Source organism: Euwallacea fornicatus, chromosome 19 (assembly GCF_040115645.1).
Source record: "Euwallacea fornicatus isolate EFF26 chromosome 19, ASM4011564v1, whole genome shotgun sequence".
In the NCBI taxonomy this organism is placed as follows: Eukaryota; Metazoa; Arthropoda; class Insecta; order Coleoptera; family Curculionidae; genus Euwallacea; species Euwallacea fornicatus.
Genome location: NC_089559.1, coordinates 3,560,453 through 3,572,711, shown reverse-complemented (window position 1 = coordinate 3,572,711; position 12,259 = coordinate 3,560,453). Strand labels below are relative to the sequence as shown.

At 38.9% G+C, this 12,259-nt stretch overlaps 1 protein-coding gene across 2 annotated transcripts in view; it reads right to left on the bottom strand.

The window, feature by feature from the left end:
- Positions 1 to 4,582, bottom strand: part of LOC136345313 (T-box protein H15-like) — a 33,894-nt gene extending 29,312 nt beyond the window's left edge. The window contains exons 1-2 of one of the 2 annotated variants that reach the window (XM_066293479.1): positions 4,345 to 4,582; positions 1,832 to 2,156 (exon numbers count right to left, since the gene is read on the bottom strand). In XM_066293479.1, the coding sequence (XP_066149576.1) occupies positions 1,832 to 2,156; positions 4,345 to 4,483 (464 nt within the window). In that variant the 5' untranslated portion in view covers positions 4,484 to 4,582. Of the gene's footprint in view, positions 1 to 1,831; positions 2,157 to 4,096; positions 4,239 to 4,344 lie in introns of those variants that run through there. The other variant, XM_066293480.1, reaches the window with a different exon arrangement.
- Positions 4,583 to 12,259: the final 7,677 nt, after the last annotated feature.

Sequence of the window (12,259 nt, the reverse complement as noted above, 5' to 3'; positions counted from 1 at the left end):
AGGTCCAAAGGGTCATAGTTTATTTTATGTTTTTCCACAAAATATAATCACCTGCATTTGGGAATAAAGGAGATTTTAATCTCCTGTTTTTCGATCATTTTATCGTACGAAGCACACTTTGAATGTCCTCTAGAAGCGGATAGAATCGAAACATCATCATCTAAGCGAAGTGAACGTGTTTTACTGATTTTTTAAATTTTTTAAGAAGTTTTTGGCACAATTGCGGAAACAAGCATCTTTCAATAGCCTCTAGAGATTCACCTCCTTCTAAGGCGATATTTCATGGAACTTTTTAATAGTTTCTGAGGAATTTATATCCGTAATTTATGTCTTTTAACAGATCATCAAATCCAATCCTTCCGAGAATTTTAAAAACCCTCTGAAAACATACAAAATCTTAACAAAATTCAAATTCTCTCTCGATATTTCTCCCTGTCTCTTTTTCTCTGTGTGATTTTCTCCGTCTCTTTTCGTGTTTGTCCCACCTTCTTTCTCTCTCACTCCCTCTAACAACACAAAAAGATAAGAACGATGCCTTACATCCCAAGACAGCTGGCCACACAAGCACACCCAAATTCAATGAAATTGTCCTTCTGGAAGTTCACCTTGACCATAAATAAAGACGGCAACACGTCCGTTTGAGGAAGAAGGGAAAGCGAAAGGCAATTTGTCCGGACTTTACAGGGGAAAAATCAATGAACAGAAGTGTATAAATCCGCTTAGAGTTTAGCCCAAGGAATAGATTTACTGAAAATTCCGAGCTGCTGGAAAAGTCCGCAGAACCGGACTTCATATACACTGATTTGGACATGAACGCATACGTGATGACGCGACTGTAACGTCATAACCTCACATCACCCAAAAACGTCCGACTGAGAGACTAAGGAAACCTGAAAGAATCGTCACTAAGGCTTTAGATTCAAGAGCATATGAGAGCTTAAATGAAATTTTTGGCAGCAGCGACTGCTCAAGAAATTTCACAATAAACGCCACCAGAAATTTCATTCTCACTTTCGCATATTTCGACAAAATCAATGCCTATATGGGGAAGGCGAACCTCATTTATTGCGTCATCAGGTATGCGGAACTAAGTCCAATCCTGTGCACTTAATTTAGATGGTATAGATACTTCTAAATCACTGCCGTCGGATGAAAGGGGCGAATCGATGTCCCAACAACCCCATTACAAGCAAAAATTGAGGGGGGAATGATGCTGTTTCAATTAAGTGGGGCTGTTTAATTTTCTGGATATTAATTAGAGATGTGCTGCCATATCGATCTGGACAGGAAAATGGCGGTCGCTGAGTCCTATAAACGTAAATCAAGCCCGCTTTTACCTAATTAAAGGCCGAAATAATTTATCTACGCATAGAGATAATAATTCGCGTATATGGGACGATAATGGTATCCCGGCACGATTAATGTCCCATATCCACTTGGAATAACGGAAATTAACGACCAAGGTAATTATTTATGGAAAGTTTTACTTTTCCCTCCCTGGAGAACGTTGTTTTGATAAAAAAAAAATCTGCAGTTGTTGCAGGGCAATTTGCTTAGGAATGTAAAGCTTAGTCATTTATTAACAAAAACCGTTATAATTGTGTACCGATTTGTTCAAGATAACTGTGTACAAAGTGGGCAAATTTCGATGTTTACGTACGAAATCTCGGTAATTGTAGGAGATTGTTATTGCCGCAAATTCCTATATAAATATCGAAATTTGCCCGCCCTGCACATATCATTTATTTCAAGCAGAAATTTGCAGCGTGAAAATAAAGCTCATTAAGCATCTGAAAGCCACACTTTCACTCACAATGTACAAAAAACTCACCTCCCAGTTTTGGTGATGATCATTTCAGTTCCCAAATCGTGAAATTTATCCCACAGGTCTTTGGTTTCAAGGTGGCATTCGACGCTTAAGAGTTCCTCACAGTTACAAAGAATTTTAGTCTTTTTTGAAGCTTTTTCCGGCACGATATCCGGACTTTCCCGATCGAGATCGGCAGGACATTCCGATCCGCAATCGGACATTGACGGAGAATGTCGGCGAGGCTTCGGTTTTGGCGTTCGGGCCGAATCGGTGTCCGAGCATTCCTCCACGTCCACCTCAATTTCGTCATCTTCCAATACTTCCTCGTCGTCCAGTGATAAACCACCTGGAAAGAAAACTTTAGTTAGACGCAGATTTTAGAACCTCCATTGTGAACTGTAGAAAATGTGGAATTTCTACTGGAGGATGAATAGGAGAATAATTGATCTGGAAAAAAAGATTCGTTCAGGTTAGTTTATTGCGAAATCTAAAAACTCTATTTCACCAAAAATATTGAATAAAAAGGAAAATATCTATGTTTGTAAAATGTGTCTAGAATTGCATGCAAATGTGCAGTGCATTGGGATCCTAAGGCGGGAAATTTAAATTCAAATTTAGAGATTTAGATTTAAATTTCCCTCCTTAGATGGCGCTAGTAACTTCTGAATAAATAATAATCCAAGAAGCTACGTCACATCTCTCCTGTTTTCCAAGTTACGCTTCAAATGAAGGGCAATGTCCCTAAACTCTGATTTTTTCCGTAATAGTGAACTCTTTAAAATTTGTTTAACTTAAACTTTATGTATTAATCCTTATAAGTCAGTGGCCCATTGATATATCTTTTCTATTCAGTTTTTGAATGGTTTTTATAATGTAATATCAGTTTGAGACCCAGAAAAGAAACGAACTAAGACGTGAGTGAGTTCAAAGGTTTTCCTTTCCAGAACTAGGAAAACGTTGATGTTCACGATAAATTTGCATAGCATTTGTTGACCATTTCCAAGTACTTCTTTGACCTATGTGGAGACTCAGAAATATAGTAGAAATTTTGAATTTAAGCGGCTGCAAAAAGGGAAATTTTTGTGAAAATTCGCTTTTATTTAAATCGAAACTTTTACTGAAAATTTCAACAAAATATTTTATTTCTCTTCTTTGTTCATTTGGAAAAGAAGTAAGTTTGAACAAGACGGCTAACTATTTAATTAAATGTTCGACTAAATTAAAAGTGCCTTGCCTTGTGATGGCAAGAAAACGTTTTTTCAAGAATTTTAATTGATTTTAATAAGTAGTAAATGTGCCCTGTTTTTATTCGCAGAAGTATTTTAGAGAAATTTAGAAATAATTTAAAATTGGCGTAATGTTATTGAAAATATTCAACTGAGTTCTGCCAACGTTAAGGAAAATAGCTTGATTATTCACTCTAAAAAGGCACTTTTGTTGCAAAACAAGAATTTTTCACACGTTATCAGCCACGACAACTGTCACACGTATTCATCATTTCCATTCACTTTCACCCCAGAAATTAAAGCAAGAGAGACAGATGGGGAAGGGGAGGGGGGGATGTTTTGGCTTGTGAAATTAAAGAAAAAACAAAGAAGAATTATGTGAAATAAATAAAATAAGGAGAAAATGCTGAAATTTCAATTGAATTGTGCCTACCCTGAACTAACGTGTAAAAACTTTCTGTTCAAAATTTGCAGGGTGTTATGAGGTCAATAGAGGCAAAGCTGCGATTTTGGATAGTTATCAAATTTCAGCCTTACAAAGCCGAAAAACTTCCGGAAATATCAATAAAAACTGGAATCTATGATTTTCGTGGTTTTGATTTCATGGCTTTATTTGTGAATGAGATTCTTTTTTTTTGGACTCTTTCCGGCAGGCCTTAACGTACTACTACTATGTTTCAACTAAAACTTCGCTTCTCTATAGCCCACACCAACTTGCAATTTTTCTACTGCAGACATGGATTTTGAATTACATAAATTACTTTATTTGACGTTTCAAAATATGCAATTAAATTTTGATTTGCGAAGGTTTGATCCAAATATTCATACTCTAGCAACGTTGTTATTATTAGGAACAATTACCACGAACGTCGTAATTTCCAGTTTTTCCGGAAGCATTCCGAACAATGGAATTTTCGGAAACTGAAATTTGACCACCAAGTGCGAGTAGTAAGTGACTTATAGCACGACTGAAAGAACAGAAGGCATCTGCTCAAGTACGTTCGCCCTCATGCTCTCTGCAGCAAATATATTGAATGTTCGAATTAAAACATATTTTTACCAGAAACTACTCAAGCAGTTGGATCCCTGATCTTTGAAAATGCAATTGATGCTAAACGATTGTAGATACAGGATCTTCAAATTCATTCATTCTTCATTTTTGCCCACTGCCCCACCACCGGTTTCGTTGATTAAGCATCAGGGTCGTTCTTGATAACTAGATGATTCTGATTGCAACATTTCCCTCTTGAAACATCACCAAATCTCGGAACCATAAAGTAGAAAAAAACTACCAATCTGGATACTCACCATCACCAGGCACCCCATCACTCTTATCCGACGGATTGGCAGTCTTAGCCATAATAGCGGCAATGGAAAAGTCAGTGGCGCGCTGCGTTTTCCCCGTGGGCACCACCACCAATTCCTCGGGCATCGCACCCAGCAACATCCCCCCCGAATCACCGCACTGATCACCAAAAATAAACAAAAGACCAGCGGCTAACTCTTCACGAGAATCTACAACATAAATACGACGTAGCCGCTACGAGACTGACCTCCAGAATAGTGAAGCAGGAAGCACTGCTCGTCCAAAAGGGCGTGGTTTCGATGTAACCAGGTGGAGCTTGATAGGAGGCGGAGTTAGCTCTGGTGTGTGGTCTGGCATTCGTTTTGGTTGAGTGGAGCTATCAATCACGACCAGCTGCGGTAACGGTGGCGACACGGCATGTAGACAGGCACTTGATATCACTTTAGTAGCCCACCCACTCGGCGTTTAGTGACCAGGGGCTAGTCGGCCGCCATGGCCGATACTCCCCGCTCCCGAAAAGGTTAATTACCGGCCTCCATCTTATGTTTCGTGAAATTGTCAAGTTTGTAGTAAAAAGTCGGATTACTGCTTTGGTCGTTGGTTAAATATGTATTTCGAGCAAATTGGCTAGAAGAAAAGTATACGGCAATCAAATATGGATAATCTCGCTGTTTATGCACGTTCCCCCTTGTCTGCGTAATACAGGGGGAGGTTCCAACGTGATTAAAGCGAATTGAAACCTCCTCATTACGTTTGCTGGTAATAAGAAATTATAGTCCTGGAATTGCGGGGTTTATTCTGTGTTTCGTGATGGGCTAAAATAAGCTTTATGCTGTCTCTAAAGACCAATAGATTAAAATATTTAGAATTTCATTTATATGAACCAGATAGTCCGTATATTCCAATGTTCAAAAGGGTAACTGACGTACTTGGCTGTTGAGCTCTCGCTGCGCTCAATGCGAGGTAGTATAAGAAATCAGTACAATAGAAATTTTTATTTAAATTTCACATAATTTTTTACTTTTGCTCGGCAGTTGTTACTGTGTGGATATTTTTCTTATACGATGGAGCTTCATAACGCGATTTTTGAATTAAAAATGGCTACATACTTAGGCGCCTGCGCATTTCAATGTCAAGTTCGCCCCACTTTTTAAGTGCAATCGCCATATATTAGGACCCTTATAACGTCGGATGCGGCATACACCGGTGGATTTATAACACATAAGATATTACCATGACATCAGTTCCTCCAATTTTGCCGCCATTGCTTGAAGTACCAAAAAGATAGGACAAAACTTCATGCAACACAGCAAAATTCATTGTTTGAAAATCGTCGGTTGAACCCTTAAAGGAACAACATTGAAATAATTTCTGAACAAAATTAAATTCATCTTCTTGAACTCTTGAAACCACACCTTTACTTACGTTCACAACTCAAAATTTAGACGCGAGCTCCGAACTTGGAACCACTCAATACAGGTAGCTGTGGTAGAAATATATGAGTTCTTGTATAGCCAGTCAAATGAACTCAGGTACCTAGGATCATCTGACTGTACTTTATTTGGGCTCACATTAAGAGCAGCTGTTTTCTCAACGACATCAAATTTAGTGAAGATCGCTTCTTCGATATCCATATTAAGAGGATACAATTGGATCATGGCAATCAATTTAATCTCTAGCACCTCACGAGTGTTCATGGAAAGTCCACAAAATTAATGTATGCGATGTTGAACCCTCCAGAGTTTTCCACATTGGCAAAGCTGGCTGAAGAAGATGTAAGGAGAGCGCTACAAATTATCCAGTGGAGTCGGTGAAGATCATCTTCTTTCTTTCGATATATGAGCTATGCACAAACTCGGAAAGAATACCTATTTCCACAAGAATTAATGTACATCTTCACTTGAAGCCCTTTTTTTTCTAGGATGTCGAAAATACACTTTTTAGCGGACAGGCCGAATATCTAATCAGCTTCACCGGACGCAGAAGGTCCCAATTGAAGTTGGAAGGGAAGTTCACTGTAGGTTTTTCCATGAAATCTGGAAAAGTCCCTTATGCCACAAGAAAAACACTTCACGCACCTATCTATTTATGTTGGGGGATCAGTGCCATCCAAGGAGCCATTTTAAATACTAGGAAGACCTAAAATCAGGTAGGTCGAAGTCATGGACCCAGGGCAACCATCATGAAGACGTAAAGTATTGTACTCTTAAGACCACACCTCCAACAGTTTTATTCAAGATCTAGCCCAATAGGGTTGACCCAAAAACTTCAGAATTGAAAATAAATCAGAAGCAATCTGAACAACATTTAAACTTAACTGTAGGTGGTGATGTAAACGTATAAGAGGAAAATCGAGGATTAAACTGTAAATTAAAACGATTAAAGTTCAAATTGCATGAAGGGCAATTTATTGATTTAAACTAAAATTAAATTATTGGCAATTGGAAGACTTAAATTTATTGAAAGGTCAAGTGAAACAATGGTAAATGGACTTGAACGAAAAATTAAGGGTGAAATTAAAAATTATTTAATTAAAATAATTAATAAAATTAATTAATTTCTTTGCCTTAAATTAAATTGGAAATGTGTGGTGTTCTCGCCGGGCGGTTGATGGTCAAACGACTACAAAATTAAAAATTAAAATCGAAGGATTTAAATTAAAATAAATAAATCACGGTCCGAAAATCGAAACTGGTTATGAACAACTTCACTAACAATTGCCAAATGATAAACGACACCATTGTGAAAAAACCAGGTGAAGGATACAAGACCATCATCCATCAAATTCGAATGGTGTGGTAAACCCAGCAATAACCGCTGCATATAACAAAGAGCTTCTCCTAATAGAAAGGTGTTGTTTGTTTAGATTTAGATGCCTCTTTGAAACTTAAAACCATAAACATACCACCAGGTATCTACTTCGTGATACGTCCCGTCACGTCGAAAACATAAATTAGAAGATTTAAAAGGTTTAAATCGTTAAGTACCCATAACATATAGTCAGGAAGTGGATGTAAACCTAGCCACCAATGATGCTGAAGCATTTAGGGGACTTAAGCTACTTAAACCTGGTGAAAAGGATTAAGTGCTATTGAGCCGTGGCCTTTGTCAAACTTCTGATGGTTGCGTGGAAGGGATATAATATTTCGCACTTTAAAGCCGAATTTCGACCACCTTGTTACGCAACTCCTGCCTCGTTTGGCGTCAAGTTTATGACCCCCGAGGTGTCACCTCTGCTCGTTTAAGCATAAAATACTCTTGACCAGGCACAATAAAACCACCATCCGACCGAAACCAACGCATACAGGGCGTCCCAAAGACAGAGCAGGCAGATTGAAATCTGATGATGATAACGATTCAGGTGTTGCAATTTGGAGGGAGAGACTGAGGATCAAAATTGAAATTTGGTTAAGATGACATGTGGTCAGATGCAATCTGAAGGTTTAAATTTAACTAGGGTGTTAATGTCGGTTGGAGATTGATTCAAGATTAAAACACGCAATCTGATTGTCGATAATTTTGGACTGAAACTTAAATTGAAATTATTAAAATTAAAAATATGTGAAGGAAAATTTGAAAACTTCACTCGCCTAAAATGAATAGAAAATTGTGAGCTGACCGGATAGGATTTTAATGATTCCAACTGAATATAAATCATTGGAGGATGAACATGATAAATTTGTATGTGAAAAATATACAAAATGAGGATCTAAATTGCAAATAAATAATAGGCTATATGAAGTTTGAAATTAAACTGAAGTGGAGATGAAATCGCAAATTTAGGAGTGTAAAATTGAGAGTTTAAATCAAATGTAAATCACTGATCGAAGATGATTGATGATTTGAAAATTTAATTTTTTTCTTGAATTTAAATATACAATAATGATCAGGCACGACAAACCCAGCGTAAGGCATAAGAAATAAATACAGGGAGGGAAAAAGTTAGTCAAATTACAATTTGAGCACCTTCGAGACACATGTGAAGAACCATCCTGTATATTAAGCAGCTTCTGGGCCACCCACAAGCCAGTATTGAATGGGGACATTCCAAAGGCTTAATGCTGGATCTCCCCGTGGTGTTGATGGCAGTGATAAACAAGGTATTATTCGGATGCGTCAGGTATCCGATGACATAAAAAATACTTGTTTATACTGCTGCGTACCCTGTATGATTAATGACGTCTTATTCGATGCTTCTTTGCATTACCAACGAGCCTTAGGTCTGTGAAATCGCAGATTTTCCATGCTCGTTTTCGCACAATGCCGAATTAACCACCTCCTTGTTGTAGTTAAAGAAGAAAGTTCTCTTGCGACTGGGGTTGCTAAACAAGGCAGTCGCCCCTTGTTTGCGGAGCTTTAACGGTCAATTAAAGGCACATTCATCCCTGCGGTGGTTCCACATAATTGTTCACAGAGACTTTCAAGAAAAGGGACACCTCAGATACCTTAAATTATGTCAGTGAAAGGTAAAACACGTAGAATTTATGGCCATTTCAATGACAATGCGACTTAAGGGGCATGAATTTCTAATTCGAGAAGCGTGTGAGAATACCACTCTCCTCCTAGCGGTACCGAACCCTACGTTCACACCTTCAGTCGCCTCGAGGAACCCATGCAGTCCATAAATCATCTTCTTGTGTCTTGTCAGAGGATTAAAAATTAAATGAGGACCAAGGTTAATAAAACGTATTTCCTAGGCACAACAGGTGGGAATTTGTGACCAAATAAATGTTTTGTAATATTTCTTTTATGGGAGAGTAAAAATCTGTCAGGTGGACTGCTGAGGCCCATTGTTAACCGTTTTGACGGAACCCATTATTTACTCGCGTTCATCTTTTGTAATATGCCAGAAATCACGAGGAAAGGCGAGAATTAAATTCACCTCCATAGAGTAGTCGTTGTGGAAATTTATTAACCTGATTCCTCAGGCGAGTCCCGAGATATTGCAGACCATCAGCTAGACCAGGCCAACGACTGATGTTTTAGAATGTGATTTTCTAATGGGACACCAAGAGCCATTTCTAACCTAAACTAACCCGAACATTTTAAATCAGGTTGTCTTTTCGTTCAATTAGTTTCGGTTATCCTTTTACGGTATGAAATGGTATGTGTTGTAGTTGGTGTCGAAAATACGTGCCGGACAAAGACTTTTGTCGACTGCATAAAAGCACACTTTTCTCATGAATTTATGTGCGGAAAGTTGTAGTTTACTGCATTAGTAAAAAATGTTCTATCTATGAAAGAGCATATCTGGATTGGAAGGCGGTTTGAGCTGTTGTCTACACAAATGCGGCTGTCAACGACAGATTATAAGTCCAGGCCCACATGAAATCTGAAATTTGGATCGTGTAGAGTATTAATGATCAGGTAGATCTAAGTTACATCGAAAATTCCGGATATTCGCGTCGGACCTGATTATTTCTATATTTTCTAAAAATCCTGAAAGCCAAACTTAGTCTAAATGAGTTACTTGACTGAACGACCGAATATTTCCTTTGGCGAGTAGACTGCACCCCTAGCCCCACGCCTCCACTGAAATGAACTTTATTATCGCAGTTACACTTTGACCTGGACAGATCAAAGTTCCAAGGTGGAATGCACGTGTTATGATAAAAATTTGTACAGTGTCCAGATTTGGCGGTCATAGAGGGATATATTTGGAATTTGTTTTATCCTGAGGATTTTGAATGAGTTGAGCCACAACTCCCTAGCTAGCTTGTCCATACATAATTAATGCCCTATAAGTATATGCAGCAAGATGTACGTGGCAGAGATACTAGAATATTTCACTATGTCTGTCAGCTGGTATAGGCACGATCCAACCCACTCATTTTCCATTACAGAGTCTGGCTAAATACCTTATATTAAGAAAATTTGCGTGACGTAAATCGAGCGATATCATAAAAGAAGCAATAACCGTAAACTATGCAATCATGTCTTCAAAAGGACAAACGAGGCACATGTTACTCCCCCAAAGCTCCCATGATCATCATCATTGTCTAAGCTACCGAAATTTGGCCGGAAATGGGCAAAAGACACCTCTTCGAGCCGTATTGTCCATCGGCGAAGTACTGTATATGTAAAGTAGCATGTCGCGGCCTAAAAGTGTCAATTTCGTCAAAAAGGCCTTTGTTTGCCCAAACAACTTCCCCAAAGGGCGCAGATGTTGCCGCAATTGGTGCTGCACAATGCCTTTGGGATGAGCCATATTAATGCCGCCTAATTTGCATGTAACACGTTATAACGTGTGTATATTGACACAGCCGCCACACGGCGCAAGAAACCACCCTAATATGTCAATCATGCTAACTGGGGATCTAACGGAGCAAAGGGTTGAATCGTGTGATATGGGCAACTTCCTTGAAGGTCGCTTTGTGCACTCTTTGAAGTGCATTTTTTCGTACGGAGATTAAAGAGAAATCGGGAGACACGCCGTGATTGGACCGCCGGTCCAATTCTCCGCGGTCACGCGCGGCTCGAGATCAAAGAGCGTCGCCGTCGCCGCTGTCACGGTCAAATCGCGACGCGCATTTGTTAAAATGCAGCTGCACCAGTCCCAATTCGTTCCTTCGGGCCATAAATCGGTGCCGGGAATTATTATAAGTTGATTTCGGAGTTAGTGACACCTCGTCATCGAGGTAAAGTTTCCTTAAGCTCTAAGAATGTCGGGAACTAACATACACGAGACTTTCAAGATTAAATTATATGGAGAAAATTCGTCAGATAATTTAATTCCCGTACTAGAAATTCCCATAATCACATTAAAAAATATTTTCAGACACTTCAGAATGATTGACATTTTTTCAGTGCTACTTTTGCTCATCTACTACGTGGCGATGTCGCATTTGAAATATCAACAGGCCGAGTTTCGCCAGTGATCATTAACTTTTATTTATGTGCGCAATCTTAGATTTTCACATTTTTGAATTCCGCTTTTGCCCCTGATTGCCATGATGTATCGCATGGTATGGGCACTCCAATCAGGTCTAACACAGTTCTTCATAAATGATAATCAAATGAGGACAGATCCGGTGAACGTGTCGGCTAACCGGTCTCCATTGTCCGAAATGACTCTACAGGGAAATATTTCAGATTTCAGCGATATAAATTTTTAATAGGAGATAATTATCTTCTCTGGGGGAAACCAGTAAAGGATCTCGTTATCATCAAAAGGACATTCAACTCAATAACGAAAATTACGACTGAAGAGGAGAAAATTTGCTAGTCGAGTCATGGAGAGATATGACGAATTATGAGAAAAACTGGAATCTATCGATAATTGTGATGAACTAACCAGACTTGAAGGATATTAAGTCGCATTCACACTTTCGGAAATTACTGCGTCGATCGGTCCAGGTGAATTCGCCATTTGACAGGTGACTGATGACAAAAAGCACATGACAGATGATAAATTACAAACCAGACGTAAATGAAAGATAGGTGATAGTTGACAGTGACAGAGATTAAAATTCTCCGCCAATTCTCAACATTCGAAAGTTCAGTTCTGCAACAGAGAAGTACCGAATGCGGCCCTGAAATTGCATTTTTCGCTCCTTTAATCGCCTTAAGTGCAAATCTTCATTTTGAAGGACAAGGAAGGCGCTAACAAGACAGCAATGGGATTAAGCTTTTTAAGGTAATCTTTTTGTTTTATTGGCCGTGTCATCGAGGTCATTAATCCTAAACCACGAAGCTTGACTTGTTATTAATTTTTTCAAACAAAACTCGAAATATTTGTTTAAATGTTAGAAACACCTCACACGTGGCGCGGCGAGACATTGAGGGGCGCTCGGTACGAGAAACAGGGTTTACGTACACGTTCTGGGGTGGCTTACGTAAATAAATATGTATGAGATGAATAGATTATCCCCGACGAGCAGCGGGGATGAAAGAATTTGCCGCCGCCTGGTGGATATT